The sequence below is a fragment of the Anabrus simplex genome, chromosome 2, assembly GCF_040414725.1.
Source record: "Anabrus simplex isolate iqAnaSimp1 chromosome 2, ASM4041472v1, whole genome shotgun sequence".
Taxonomy (NCBI): Eukaryota; Metazoa; Arthropoda; class Insecta; order Orthoptera; family Tettigoniidae; genus Anabrus; species Anabrus simplex.
In genome coordinates this window covers 132,446,827-132,463,659 of record NC_090266.1, presented here as the reverse complement: position 1 = coordinate 132,463,659, position 16,833 = coordinate 132,446,827, and the positions used below count along the sequence as shown (strand labels likewise).

General features: G+C 38.0%; 1 protein-coding gene across 4 annotated transcripts in view; it reads right to left on the bottom strand.

The window, feature by feature from the left end:
* The window catches only part of LOC136862701 (DNA helicase MCM8), a 661,148-nt gene that overhangs the window by 350,248 nt on the left and 294,067 nt on the right, over window positions 1-16,833 (bottom strand). For all 4 annotated transcript variants that reach the window (XM_067138906.2, XM_067138907.2, XM_067138908.2 and 1 more), the window contains exon 9: window positions 8,729-8,948. In XM_067138906.2, the coding sequence (XP_066995007.2) occupies window positions 8,729-8,948 (220 nt within the window). The remainder of the gene's footprint in view (window positions 1-8,728; window positions 8,949-16,833) is intronic.

Genomic DNA, 16,833 nt, shown 5'->3' with positions numbered 1-16,833 from the left:
AAATTGTATAATATTGTATTACAGGAAAATTTTCTTCTCTTGTTAATTTAATATTTAGTGCTTGACAATAATGTATTTTAGTGTACCATTTGCCACCGAGGTAGACACCTCATTTGCAAATAAAGAGATTTTGATTTGATTTTGAAATTAAAACTGTTAAATGCTGAAAAATTGAGGGTTCAAATGATAAAGTATGCCGTAGACTTGACCTACTCAGAACTACAAGTTATCAGAATACAGGAATCAGGTGATATTATTTTTGTTTTCCTGACTGCACTATACCATTTTTTCCTCAACCGTATGCCAGCAATGCAAGAGTGAATATGAAGAGCGGTAATAATCGATAACAAAAGAATGACTTAACTGTTCCGCCGGTGAAATACTGTACATACTCTTGATTTTCTTTCTTTAAACAAAATTTACAAAGGCATCCAGTTATTTAATTGAAGAAATTATTATCTTAGTGATAGGCGGAATCAGTGGATCAGCTCTTGAATTGCCATGTATACGAAATACCGTGACTATCGCCTGCATAAATGTTAAATCTGCAGAAGTTACAACTTCTTATAATATCCTGTCTTTGTAAGTATTCTACCAACAAACCTACTGACATTGAAATTTTTTTTTAAGGAGAATAATATTTCTTGTTTCCCCCAACCCAAAATTGAAACAGAATAAACCTAACCTACGTAACTAAGAATACACAATTTACCGTACTCAAACAGAACTACTCAATGTAAAATTTAAATAACCACTAATCTTAATTACTACCAACAAAAGACTAAACACCAATATTGGTAGCACTAAATGGAAGGAAAAAACTCACTCTCTCAATAAGCACCAATAGTGCATCCAGCAATACTACATACCTCACTGTTAACTCTACAACAGAGAAAGTATCTACAGAACTACTGTCTGTGACAAAACATCATGTCCTCTACTCCTGGAAGTACTTCAAATGGCCATCCCACTACTTAACTGTAAATATTTGTGAACAAAATACAACCCTCATTTCTCCCTTCTCAGTGCCTACCTGCTTTCTTGTAGAAACTACTGAGTTAGTAATCTGCCTCTAGGCAGTGGAGTAAGGAAATACCCTACACACTTTGTCACTTCCATTTTCTGGTAATGCCAGGTTAACGAAAGATAGTGCTGAAAGTTAAGCTGCATATAGGTGGAAGGATGTTGAGTCAATTGTGAATCGAGACCTATCAATCAGGCTATGTTTTCTAGAGCTAATTCGGAAGCGCAAGATGAAAAGTTAAGCTGGGAAATACCAGATTACACCTAAGTGGTTGACCTGTCATGCTTTCAAAGCAGGAATATGTATTTCATTACCATACTGACAACTTTTAATTTTAAATTTTAAAAATTCAATAATATGTGATAAAGTGTTTAATTAAGCAGTTGCCAAAGAAGCTTGATTTATGAAAAATGTTTCACTTTTAAACATATAATGTTGTAAAAAAATGTAGAAATACTGTAAACAGCATTAAAATTAAATGTAATGATCCTACTAGCCTAATTTATACACATTTTAAGTTTTCAGGGAGATACATAACAAAAGATATGTAATTACATAAAAATCCAGATGCTTGAGTCATCAGACAGCAATCTACAGATCTCAGGTGTAATAAATTTCACATTATCTGGAGAATATCACTTCTGATTTAACAGCAATTGGGATAAAATTTGGGTCAAGTTTGAGTACAGTTCTACAGATGTTATATTAGTGAGACAATGAAGGCCAAAAGTACAGAGGATTAAATCCACAATGGTGGTGAGAGGCGAAGATGTCTGCAGGCCAGCAGCAAACAAAACAATGCAGTCAGCGAATTGTTGAGGCTCATGATAAAGAAGCTCTTGGAGGAAACTGGAGCTAGTTAACAATGAAGAATTCACCCAGGATGATCTGGAAATGGAAATCACAGGAATCATCGACGGGCCTACATAAAGAGTGCAGCTGAGGATAGGGGTGAGTAAGTCATGAGTAAGAACATTTATTTACAGGATGGTCGTGAGTCCGTGATGATTCATTTCAGCGAGAAGTGAGTATGTCAGGCAGCTCAATGGAGCACAGTGAGGCTAGTTAGTTGTGAGGTGAACTATTCTGGAATGACACTGCGCTGTGAGAGGTCATGCTGGTGACATGAGCTTGACACACAACAAGGCTGTGTTCAATTACATCCATGAGAAAAAACTGTGTCAAGAAGGAACGCAAACAAACTTCTAAATAACTGTAAATAGTACTCGAATAAATTTAGTCTATAGTTAAATATGCTACCTCTCTCTGTAGTAATTATAGTTTTAAGGACCTTGGTAAAATGCCACATTAGCTTGGGTCACGATGCACATGCTTAATATGTCTTGGTCTCCACAGGACAATGATGCTTGCATTGATCTTAGGGTATGAACAGCTTGCATTGATCTTAGGGTATGAACAGTCAAGCATTTAACCTAATCTATCTTTCCATTTATGAAGTTAAGGCCATGTCGACTGTGCCTTGGGATGGAAACACCTTCAGCTGATGATTATGAGCATTATAATAGCTAATGAAGTTTTGAAGACTAGCAGTATTGACAAAGGCTTATGCTGAAACAACATTAATTTTAATTTAATTATAACTGTAGAAGGTGTTGCCACCAAAACTGAAGTAGTCACTGCCTTCAATCTACCTCAAGCATGCTGTGATTTGGATTTCCAACAGCCTTTAAAAAAAAAAAAAAAAATGGTTTTTGTTTTGCAAATGTGACACAATATTTCTGGCCAGACGGACATTATGAGTATGCTTAGTGTTTCCAGAATAGGGACAGGATGATCATGATGTCGCAAGCTGAACAGGAGGATCAGGTCTTGAAGACACACATTCACTTTCCTCTGAGCTTTCCAGTGACAGCTCCTTTTTAAGGGCGCAGGGTCACGTGCCCCCCCCCCTTAGCCCCTGCTCCTCTACATTCTCTTACAAGATATGAGCCTCCTTGCTTTTCAGGTAGAAATTAAAATTAGGAAATAATCGAAATGAAGGTATTTACGTCATCATGGCATACATACAGCGAATTATATGTATCTTATGCTTCTATTCTGCTAGTCACAGTGCTAAATGAAGATGAAGCAGCCAGACATAACCCCTCTGTGACTGAAGGAGCGATGTTATAAGGAAACCTTTCTGCTACTTTGCCAGAGCATGTGGACAAGGGAGAACACTGCAAACATAACAGGAGCCTCGGTCACAAGCTCGATGTGTCCAGAGGTCACAGCTGGCACTGTGGAGGGACGGCCGATTGGGGATTCCTAACAGTACTATCTTTTCACCCTGGAGTGCTGTTCGAAGGCTGCAAACTTGCTGTTGTAGTCAGTTTGTAACTGCGAAAGCAAGTGCGAGTGCGGTGGTTGATATTGATAAATCCAACAATTTAATTGTTATATTTAATAGTTTCTTCGCAAGGATGAAAACCGCCTGAATGATGGTTCACTCCTTAATTCAGGGTTCATTATTTACTATACAATACCCTTAGTGTATTCAGTTGACTATTTTACTATACAATGCACTCTATTCTGTGCATTGTAATTCATTTTTCTGTATATTCATAAGACTGTTGTAAATTTAAAAAATCTGGAGGATACTAATAATAATAATAATAATAATAATAATAATAATAATAATAATAATAATAATAATAATAATAATAATAATAATGTCAGCCTAAGTATTTCAGATGGTAGAGCACTGGCCTTCTGACCACAAGTTGGCAGGTTTCAACCTGGCTCAGTCCGGCAATATTTGAAGGTGGTCAAATACATCAGCCTCGTGTCTGTAAATTTACTGAAGCATGAAAGAACTCATGCATGGCAAAATTCCGACACTTTGGCGTCTCAGAAAACCATATATGTTCAATGGTGCCTTGTGAGCTAAGAATTTATTTATGTATTTATTTATTCATTCATGTATTTACTTGGTTCTGCTCCCGTCTGGTTGACCCCCTCAATTTATATCTCATGAGCTGCCACTGGAGCTTTCTGAAGAGACAGAATTCTCTGAATTGATTCAAAAGGAGAAAATTTCGAGCCAGACAAACATTATGACCATGCTTAGCATTTCCATGATAGGCATGGGATGATAATGATGTTGCAAGCTGAACAGGAGAATCAGGCCTTTAAGATAAACATTCACTCTTTTCCTGGGCTTTCTGAGAGACAGAATTCTCTGAACTAACAATTAATGGTGTGTAGCCTCCGAAGAGGCCGGCCCCATGGTGTAGGGGTAGCGTGCCAACCTCTTACCCTGAGGCCCCGGGTTCGATTCCCGGCCAGGTCAGGGATTTTTACCTGGACCTGAGGGCTGGTTCGAGGTCCACTCAGCCTACATGATTAGAATTGAGGAGCTATCTGACGGTGAGATAGCAACCCCAGTCTAGAAAACCAAGAATAATGGCCGAGAGGATTCGTCGTGCTGACCACACGACACCTCGTAATCTGCAGGCCTTCAGGCTGAACAGCGGTCGCTTGGTAGGCCAAGGTCCTTCAAGGGCTGTAGTGCCATGAGGTTTGCTTTTTTCTTTTTTTTTCTTTTTTTTGTTTCTTGACCTCCGAAGAAGCCTGGTGCAGGTGTTTCGAGCTGACGCCGTATAGGTGACCTGCGCGTCTATGAGGATGGGGCCCTACATGTGATGAATTCTAATGCTGAAGATGACACACACACACCCAGCCCACGAGCCAGTGGAATTAACCAATGAAGATTAAAATCCCCGACCCGGCTATGAATCGAACCCGGGACCCTCTGGACCAAACGCCAACACACTAATCATTTAGCCATTAAGCCAGACATTCTCTGAACTGATATAAAAGGAGTAAATTCTTTAGTTCTTGATCCAATACGACTCTACCTGCCTATGTGGTATTTCAAGGGCACAAACTGGATCCAAGGCAGTGTTGACGAGCAATGAAGAATTTTCACAGAGTTTTTAAATCATGATAACCTACCTACAAAGCATCCGTATTCCGTTATCCCTATTTTGATTTTAATGTAGGTCGAATTGTGAGGAAAGCAAGAGAAGTCCGACTCTGGTGGGGTGGTCATGTAACGAGAAAAGAATATGATTTTATGGCCAAGCCAGCACTCACCTCAATCCTGGAGGATGTAGACTGCATGGTATACCACGAAAGAGGTGGACTGATAACTTCAGGGATGATATTGCTAGTGCCAGCCCCGTGGTAGCCCCTATCGGCACTTCCAGTAAGGGGCTAGTGACTCACATGACCTGGGATCTCCCAGCTGGCTTGTGCGGTGGAGCCAGCCTTTCCATGTATTGTTCTCGTCGATCCGCTTACTTGTGAGTATCTTGGAGATTCAATGAGAATGTTCTGTTCTGCCCCTAGTAACATCGCGAAATTTCTGGCTCAATTCACGCGAGCTATAAAAAGGGAGGCTAGCCGCCGACAGTCAGTCGGCCAGTGTTGGACTCCAAGTCAGTACTGGACTCGGAGTGACAGTTGGGCTCCAAGGTGGAGTCAGTGTGTTGGTGTTCGGTGGCTGGGCTGAGGGCGACAGAGGTGTTGGCTGTCGCTGATGTCCCACCGAGGTCTGAACGAGCAAGCTGTTGCTGTGGTGTCGGAGAGACTAGTGAGTGCGTGAACTGGAGATGACAGAACAGAAGACTGTACTGTGTGTTTGTGTAATTCTGTGGACTGAGGATCACTGTGAGCCAGCGAGGAAACCCGCTATCGTGAGTGCGAGAATAAATAGACCCGTGTTAATGTTCGCTGTTGTATCATCCTGGTGTGGAATACTGTAGAGTTTAGTTGTTCGCTGTATGTGACTGTGTGAAGTACTGGACTATCTGTGGAGTCAAACCAATGAACAGTCGTAGTGTGTTGTGTAGCCAGTGTCACTGTGTTCAAATCCAGCAGTCTACACACAGCTGCTGTACGAGTTGACTGGACTTGGGAAAGTGAAAGCAAGAATTATAGCCGTTCCCAGGTAATTCCATCCGGCCGGGACACCCTGGTCGGTGTACAGAAGAGAGATTTGTAAATAGACAGTAATTAGTAAGTGTGGCCATTCATATCTGGTTAAACTTGTGTGTGTTCATATATGCGTGTGTGCATTTATTAGGTCATACTGAAGTAAATTAGAGTAATGAAACAGATGAAGTTTTATTCGTAACAATATGAATAATGTGGATCTCAAATTCTAAGATGTTCACAACAGAGCCCTATGGAAAAGACGCAGTAGAACAGCAGATTTCGTGCAAGGGGAAAAATTCCAGAAAAGAAGAAGTGACGGTCTTGAAACTACAGTCACTGCAAAGCTGCTTTAAACATTGCAAATAATGGTCTAAAAACTTACTAGGTTGTTTTTGTCCATTTAGCAACACACGCCTCCTGAAGAGTTAATTCTTAATTTCCCTATATATTAATAATAATAATTTTGTGTGGCTATTTCTAGCCGGGTGCAACTCTCGTAAGTCAGAACCTCCGATGAGGGTGGGCGGCATTTGCCATGAATAGGTAACTGTGTGTTATTATGGTGGAGGATAGTGTTATGTGTGGTGTGCGTGTTGCAGGGATGTTGGGGACAGCAAAAACACCCAGTCCCCGAGCCAAGGGAATTAACCGTTTAAGGTTAAAATCTCCAACCCGGCCAGGAATTGAACCTGGGACCCTCTGGACCAAAGGCCAACACGCTAACCATTTAGCCATGGAGCTGGACTCCCTATACATTGATTCATGATCAATGATGGTGCCTTGGTAAGTAACTTTCAATGTACGAGCAAACATTAGGACCGACATACTTTAACAGAAATTCGGGGGTGAAGCTGATTCCTGCACAGGTAGGCCTACTGTACATGGAACAGAATTCCAGTACTGAACAGAACAACAGAACTTGGCTGCCAGTTTATCTACTGATTACCTAGCATACAACACATGGATGAATCAGGAAATCAAGTTATATCCCAACTTCTTTAATTTCAGCTACACTTAAAACTGAATGACTTGTATCAATGATTCCAATGGACAGTAGAATTAGATGCATTTGGCTCCATTTCAAACTTATCTGGTCATAGCAAACTTTCCACCATCTTTATATTTTCCATTGCATGTATGTTGAGTAGTCAGACCAAAGGCTGGATGGACCTTCAACAGCTCTACCATCAGCTGTCAAAGACACCCTAGGCATCACTGAAGAGTCATACTTGGGAAATGAGGAGCGAGGTAAGATTCCCAAAGCTTTTCTCTGTGGACCAGAAGTTGCTATTGCATAGAAGTCCAACTAGCCCACTAAAATGCACACACTGACTGATCTTACGAGCAATATTTTCACACCATTCATAACAGCGACTGGTTGCAAAAGGAATGACATTACTAGTATCGCTCATATCTCAGTCACTTCCACTTTGTCAAAGTCGAACAGGGTGAGATGGTCTGCATGAAAGTAAAAAATTTCTTCTAGCCCATACCAGAAAACAGAGTGCACTATAAACACTAATTCTCACTAGCAAAAGCATTATTTTGCATTATTTCACTGTTTTAGTTCATTTATTATTAAGTTCACCTTTGAGTATTAGAAGGTTTTATTTAACTAAAAGAATTTTATCCAGGAGGTTTTTTTTTTAGAGTTTCTTTATGTCGCAACGATGCAAATAGGTCTTATGGCAACGATAGGATAGGAAACAGCTAGGAGTGGGAAGGAAGTAGCCGTGGCATTAATTACAGTACAGCCCCAATATTCGCGTGGTGTGTTAATGGGGAACCACAGAAAACCATCTTCAGATCTGCTAAAATTGAGGATAAAACCTACTATCTCCCAAATGCAAGCTCACAGCAATGCACCCCTAACTGCACGGCCAACTCACTCAGTACCTAGAGTTTAAATGAGTTCAAGAAACCATTAAGAACATAATGCAAGGAAAGATATGATTAAAAGATAACATGCTAAAAATAACAGGAAATTCTTCCCTGTAATGCACATTTAAGTAGGAAATGTGACACTGATATAGAATGAAGGTCAGACATGAGCAAAGACAACAGACTCAGTACCACTAGTTTACAAGATCACGCAATAATTTATCTTTTTTTTATTATTGGCAACAAAATAAGGGTATGGTATTCCTAACGGTTTACATCTAGGTTATAATAAATGTATGTCAGCACTATTGAGACAAAATTTTAGTTTAGAAATTTCTATTTTGCTTTGTTGCCAGACCATTTTCTTAAGGATAAATCAATGTCATCCATGAATATTCTTAATACATGGAGCTAAGGATTGAAAAAGGTGTCTGAGGACTTGAAATAATGTACTCTAACAGTATTTGCCAACAGTAAATGTAGAAAAAACTCTGATATAACCCACATTCAAGACAGGAACTCTTGGGGTCAGGATTCAATCATTTCCCAGCCGACTTTTTTTTTTTTTGCTAGTTACCTTACGACGCACCGACACAGATAGGTCTTATGGTGACAATGGGACAGGAAAGGCCTCGGAATGGGAAGGAAGCAGCTGTGGCCTTAATTAATTTGCCTGGTGTGAAAATGGGAAACCACAGAAAACCATCTTCAGGGCTGTCGACAGTGGGGTTCAAACCCACTATCTCCCGGATGCAAGCTCAAAGCTGCGCGCTCCTAACCGCACGGCCAACTCGCCCGGTCCAGCTTAATACAAAGCACAACTTCACAAAATAAGTAATGAACGATAATGAAACTTTTGAAGATGGAACTTTTCCAACCTACCTCTGGGAGCAACACTAGAACATGCTTGTAACATCTGTGACTTGCCCAAGCCAGGATCTCCAACCACTAAAACATGTGGATCACATCGTCCATCTTTGTGATGCTGGGAGCCCCCAAACAGAGCAAGTAACAAGCCTGCTTTTACCAGTTCGTGTCCGTAGATTGTAGGACACAAGGAATTTACCAGCAGTTTAAAGAGAGAAGGCTGTGAGCTGATATCCTAGAAGAGACAACATAAAAGTCCATCAATGTCAAGAATGCTTTCTTAACTAGCACACTAGCATTCTGGAAAGGATTCTAGGTAAGCTGACCCATACAAATGTGATAGTGACTAACGTGCCCCATAGATATGTTTTAACTGACTGGTCAGTTGTGAATAAAACTGTCAAGGACACAAATGAGAAATTCAGGCAAATATGTAGTCATTTGAAAAATGTTACACTATCAGACATCAGACCAGACATCAACCGAACATTTTTTTCTTTCTTTTTTTTTTTTCTATTTGCTTTACATCACACTGACACAGATAGGTCTTATGGCGATAATGGGATAGGAAAGGCCTAGGAATGGGAAGGAAGCGGCCTGGCCTTAATTAAGGTACAGCCCCAGCATTTGCCAGCTGTGAAAATGGGAAACCACGGAAAACCATCTTCAGGGCTGCCGACAGAGGGGTTCGAACCCACTATTTCCCGATTACTGGCTACTGTTACAGGTCATTATCCTTGTGGTTGTTCCATATTGAATGATATTATTCACATCAATTATAATAATAAGTATTTCTTGTCCACCTATTCAATACAAATCACCTTTATCACCTTTTCATACAATTAATTCTTCTAAAGGACATGTTTCGCTCATATAAAGAGCATCTTCAGCCTTAATTTTTAAATCTAAAAATGATGTTCCTGAACAGTCGTAAAGATATTAAAAAGACTACAGTAAAATTAAAATTACAGCAGTCAAATAATAATAATAATAATAATAATAATAATAATAATAATAATAATAATAATAATAATAATAATAATAATAATAATAATAATAATAATAATAATCATAATAATAATAATAATAATGTTATTTGTTTTACATCCCACTAACTACTCTTTTAAGGTTTTCGGAGATGCCGAGGTGCCGGCATTTAGTCCCGCAGGAGTTCTTTTATGTGCTAGTAAATCTACCGACACGAGGCTGACGTATTTGAGCACCTTCAAATACCACCGGACTGAGCCAGGATCGAACCTGCCAAGCTGGGGTCAGAAGGCCAGCGCCTTAACCGTCTGAGCCACTCAGCCCGGCACAGTAGTCAAAAAACCAAATTATATTACATCTAAAAAACAATATTAAAGCATTTCTAAAAACGTGATAACATAAACAATTAAAATTATCACAATGTCAATTTAAAACCTTGTCTGAAACTATTAGTGAATCTTCGTCTTAAAAAGAGTAGTAAATGTTTTTCTATAAAAACAGCACCAAGGTGAACACCAATCTTATGGAAAGACGAAAATTAAAATGCAACTTAACTGACATGGTATTACCAGAATGTAAGTTAAAATAGAGTGCCCACAAACTGAATTGTGAAAACACAGTAATCCACATTGCTTTAAACGTAACAGACAGAACGCAGAAGGTGTGCAGGAGTCAAATGTGGGCTCTAGTTGAAAGATGCTGATCAACTTGTTTATAAATGTAGGTAGTAAAATATGTTACGCAAATATGCGAGGTACAGAACGTTGTGCATGACCTCCGATTAATTTATGCAAATAGTGGAAAATGTAAAAAAAAAAAAGGGGGGGGGATTTAATACTATTTAATTTAATACTAATATTACAAGTGTGTGTGAATTTCCTAACTGACAACATTTAAATGGGAACTTACTTGTTATTATTAAGACGATAGGTACATCCTGTTGATTTGGAGTTGCTAACCTGTCTGCCAGTGTAGCTCCTAGTATTGTATTTGTGTGATAGAGGTGGTGGGGAACCTAGAGTGGGATAGGAGATGGGCAGGCCTTTCTGCGTTATTGCCGGTATAGGAGTGACGGGAACTTGGTTAACGTTTGGAGAGGAGGTAAAAGAGAATGGTGAACCCGGCAGGGGAGAGGAGATAGGCGGACCCTTATGCGTCATTGGCAGTGTAGGCGGGGCATTCTTGCGAGTGACGGGAGCAAGCTTAACACTTGTAGGAGGGTTATAAGCCTTTGTATTTAACAACTTAAACATCTGTTGGATTCCTTTCTGACCTGATTGAACAGTTTTTAGTAACTTAGGTGTTAATTTGTGTAAAAGACTTCTGACTTCTGTAACATCATTGAGATTTTATCTTTATTATAATTCTGATCCAAAAATATTGTTACCGGCACTACAGTGGCTACACAAACACAGTTAAAGGGAGGAAAATAAGTGCAATTACACGGTACCTAAGACACTACACACACAATAAAACATCTGATGAACTACGCGGAACTCCGCCGATAACAACACTGGTAAATATCAGTAGGGGACACTTGATGATAATAAACCAGGAACGTGGAAAGGAAACTGGGAAACCTTACCAAGGGCCATGGAGGTGCGAAGGTTGCGGTTTTCCGAAAAGCCAACAGTGATCTCTTGTTTTCAAAATATTATTTATAAAATCAGCAATACAAATTAACTTCCGAAACAAATTCGCCAGTACACCAAATCTAGACACACATTACACACGATATACACGTTCTTTGACAAGTATAGTTTTCGATGTTTCTAGACAAGAGCTTTGCCTTAAGTTCAAAGAGTTAAGCAAATACATCTCAGTACGAAACAAATTCCACAAATACCGTATATACGCGAATAATCTCCGCACCCTAACTTTAGTTAGGCTTATTTTGAAAAAAAGAAATGCCAACTTTGATGCAAAAAACCGCATCCCAATTTAGTGCCTCTAATTTTTTCAAAAATGTGCGGGTATTATTTGCGAATAATCCTCGCCACTGTATTTACGTGAATAATACCCGCCACCGAATAATCCCGCACCCTAAATTTAGGAAGGCTGATTTTGAAAAAAAAATGCCAACATTGACACAAATAAAACCTGCACCCCAATTTTGTGCCCCCAAAAAAAAAAAAAAAAAAATGTGCGTGTATTATTCGCGTAAATATGGTACAATATTGAAGGTACGAGGAAGCACAAAATACTATTATATTTTAGAGTGATATCGAAACTTGTTTTTCACATCTGATCAACCGAGTGGCGATTAGGGTAAACTTCTGTGATACACCAAGGAAAACTAAATGGAACTTAAAACTGGACAGAAAGCAACAGCGCTTACCCCAAGGCAGCCCAAGCTGGTACAGACGAGACGTTCACAACGTCATAAACTTTGGCAGGCTCGGCAGGCCAAGACCAAGACGGCTCAGAGACTTAAGACCTCTCACGAAATGCTGCCTAGCCCCTTTAAAAGGGAAATCTGGCCTTGGAGTAGCCAATCAGAACACAGGAGCTTGCCCGGATTAACCAATCACAACTCCTTCAGCAGTCGCAATCTTTGAACCATTTTCTCGAACACAAACGATCGCGATCCTTCCATTTCCAGGATAGTAAGAACATATTTCTCGAATGCGTAACTGACAATGGCCAGCACACCCTGTTCAAAAATTCGTGTTACAAACTTTCTGGACTGTTCCAGTAAATATAGAAATGTAATCTACTAGTTACAAATACAATATGTTACAAAAATATTTACACTGTACAGGTTAGGTAGTTAAATGGAATACAAATAAATATTCTATCACAACACACCAGATCATACAGTAAGTACTACTTAAAAAGTTTACAAATAAAACCCACTACAAACACTTTCCACTTCTAATATATTCTACACCTGTGTCAAATATATAAAGGCTTTCCAGTTCGTTCAATAGCTTACCTTTTTCCATACTCCTAATTATCGTCAAATCTTTCTCTGTGGAAGTAAAATGGTGTCCTGTCTCTTTCATGTGCATACTCATTGCTGAGTATTTATTATGTTTTTCTGCGTTAAAATTCTCCATGTACCTCGTAAAAAAGCTTCTCCCAGTTTGTCTGATATAAGAAAACCTGCATTCTGAGCATTTCAATCTATAAACTCCTGATTTTGAGTAATGATGGTTCCCTGATTAATTTTGCCATGATTAAAAAATATACTTAGATTCGTATTAGAAGTTCTAAAGGCAATGTTCATACCATGTTTCTTGAATGTATTTTTGATATGGTGAATCGTCAGGTTATTATATGTAAATATGGCATATTTGGTTTTATTAATTCTGTCTGGTATCAGATTTGTAGACAGCTTATTTCTAATTTTATTAACTAGGCGATTGACCATCTTGACTTTAATTCCATTTAATTTTGCTACATTCTTTATGTAGTTTAATTCTATCTTTAATGTTTCTTTTTTTGCTAGTTGCTTTACGACGCACCGACACAGATAGGTCTTATGGCGACGATGGGATAGGAAAGGCCTAGGAGTTGGAAGGAAGCGGCTGTGGCCTTAATTAAGGTACAGCCCCAGCATTTGCCTGGTGTGAAAATGGGAAACCACGGAAAACCATCTTCAGGGCTGCCGACAGTGGGGCTCGAACCCACGATCTCCCGGATGCAAGCTCACAGCCACACGCCTCTACGCGCATGGCGAACTCGCCCTGTTTTAATTTATTAGGAGAGAATGGAATTCTCAAAACTCTATAAACCAAACTATAGAATGATGCCTGCTTTTGTGAACTGGGGGTATAATGACGAGTTGTTTATGGTTATTGGAGCATGTGTTGGTTTCCTGTATCTCTGGAATTCAAAAGTGTTATATAATCTTGTGACTGTTACATCCAAAAAATTCAATGATTTATTAGACTCGTCTTCCTTCGTAAATTTTACGTTGGGGTCAATCCTGTTTAAACTTTCTAGTATCTCATTACTATTAGTGATGTCTTTATCAATAACAACGAATGTGTCGTCGACAAATCTTAACCATAAATCTATGCCTTTGATTTTTTTCCTTTATCTTCGTGTGTTCAATCGTGTTGATACCAGATATAGGGTCACCCATTGCAATTCCACTTTGTTGGAAAATGTTATTGTTAAATAGGAAAGTTGTTGTCCAATACGAATTCCAGTACCTTCATAAACTCATTCACTTACAATTAACTAAGGCCACTGTGTCTGGAGATGTTATGGTAAATAATTCTGACAGTTTCTTTCACTGGAATATTAGGATTCATATTGACTACATCGAATGAGCACATTACTTGATTGGGTTTCAAGGTAAACTTGTTTAAAATGTCACAAAAGTTGACCGAGTTCTTCACGAGTTGTTTATTATTAAATACATAGTGTTTTTTTTAGGAATTTATGGATGTATTTAGATACCTTGTAAATTGGACTATTATGACAATTAATAATAGGTCGGATAGGGATATCTTTTTTGTGCACTTTAGGTAAGGCTCTAGCTAATGGTATGTTAAGATTCATGTTGATGAGTTTCTGTTGGTCCTGTTCATTAAATAAAAACGTTGATTTCTTAATTAAAGATTTTACATTCCATTGTATTCTTATTAAAGGATCCTTTAAAACTATTCTGTAATTATTATAATTCAAGAACCTTTCTGTTTTTTAATGAACATATCTTTGTCCATTAGTACAACTGAACCCCCTTTATCAGCCTTCGTAACCAATATGTTTTTTTCTATTTTTGTTTTTGTGGTCTGTATTATGTTGATAAGGATAAAATTTAGTATCAAGTTCCTTTGCTAGCCTTTTTTTTTCTTCTTTATTTATGCTCTAATGTCACTGTGTATTTCATTCGGGAGTTTAGCAATATTTGCCTCCACCTCTGCCACTGTGTTAATGATATCTATTTCCTTCTTAGGCCAGTTGTGTTTCGAGCCTTTACTAACGAGCTCCATTTCCCCATCTGTAAACTGTATATTAGTGAAATTTATTATCTTAGGATTACTGGTATGTGTTGGAGTCTTATTAGGTGTATTTGTATCCTGTTCAGGTAATCGTGACTGGGAATCTTTTAGCTTTCCTAGCTTTTTATCTAAAGTTGCCTGTTTTTTTTATCTAATATCCCTATTAGTTTATAGTCCATATATTGTTGGAACGAATAGCATTCCAATGGGGCCAGAAATTGTGCCACCTTTAAATGGGACTTGTATAGTTGTATATTCAACTGAGTTTTCTTTCTATATAATCCTTTTATTTCATTTCATAACCAAATTTTGTTCGCCTTGTTTTGAGTTTTAATCTGGTTGGAATTACTTAAACTCCTTCTTTGTGTTGACTTTAAAAATTTTGGAATTAGTTTTTGTTTCAGACACTGTTTTAAAAAAGGTTATGTCCTTAGATAGTTTACATATTTTCATTTTAAGATTAATAAATTTGTTTAAATGACAATTTGCCTGCCTGGTTCATTGTTCCATTACAGGTCATTATCTTCATGGTTGTTCGGTACTGAATGATGTTATTCACAGCAATTATAATAAGAATTATTTCTTGTCCACTTATTCAATACAAATCACATTTATCACCTTTTCATACAATTAATTCTTCTTTTTTTTTTTTTTTGCTAGGGGCTTTACGTCGCACCGACACAGATAGGTCTTATGGCGACGATGGGATAGGAAAGGACAAGGAGTTGGAAGGAAGCGGCCGTGGCCTTAATTAAGGTACAGCCCCAGCATTTGCCTGGTGTGAAAATGGGAAACCACGGAAAACCATTTTCAGGGCTGCCGATAGTGGGATTCGAACCTACTATCTCCCGGATGCAAATTAATTCTTCTAAGGGACATATTATGCTCATATAAAGAGCATCTTCAGCCTTAATTTTTAAAACTTAAAATGATGTTGTTCTGAACAGTTGTAAACATATTAAAAAGACTATCGTCAAAATCAAAATTGCAGTAGTCTAAAAACCAAATTACATTACATCTAAGAAACAATATTAAAGCACTTCTAAAAACATGATAACATAAACAATTAAAATTATCACAATGTCAATTTAAAACCTTGTCTGAAACTATTAGCGAATCTTCGAGAACGGTTGGCTGTTGAGAGAGCTCTTGCATTATTGTAGTGACAAAGTAGTGAAAACCTATTGAAATAGCTTAATTTTGTGTATATCTGATTCATTTAGTGCTGTTTATATAGTGGTGTTTAGTGCTTGTTGGTAAAAATTGGGAGTAGTGATATTTATTTAAATTTTGTAACAAGTAATTCAGTTGGTCTTCAGTAAATTACGTTTTCTAGGTTAAGTAGGCTAGCTAGGTGTACCTTGTTTCGAATTTAGGTTTAGGAGATACTTTAGGTAATACTATTAACTTTAAAAATATTTGTAAATATCTGTAGGTTCGTTGGTTGTACTTACAAAGGCAGATTATCATAAGGAATAGTACCGTAACTTCTGCAGCAACTTCTCCGGTATTTCGTATAGATATCCGTTCAAACTATCGCGAAGGTAATAATTTACTACATTACTACATTTACTACATTAAAAAACACGATACGCCTGTAAACTTCCATTTAAAAAGAAGTTAGAGATTACACGGTAATAGTTAACAGTCGTTGTATTGTTATTGATTATTGTCGCTCCTCATATTCAAATATTGCATTGTTGGCTACAGTCGTGAACAAAGGGTGTAGTGTAATCAAGTAAATATAAATAAAAATCAGCTGACCTTGTATTCCATTCATTTGTACTTCTGAGTAGGTAGTTAGTATCCGTAATTTACATTTCGCTCCCTTGAACTTTCAGTATTAATGAGCGGTTAGCTAATAATAATAAAGTTCATATATCCCAGTAATTGCAGTTCAAGTCCCTGGAGTAGTAGTTTTGATAGAAATATTTGAGAAATTATTGTAGACAACCTCGTATTTTTCAGCAGGCCTAATTAAGGACACTTTTTTTTCTCCGTCCCATGGAGTAGGGAAAATAATAGTAATCCACCAGCTGTAATAATCACATAACCACATTTCAGTAGAATTGTAGTGAAGATAAGGTATAATATATTAGATAGTATCTTGCCAGTTATATTCGTGTTTTTCTTCGTGTACGGCAAACCTTTTGATGCTTAAGCATTTAACCAAACGCA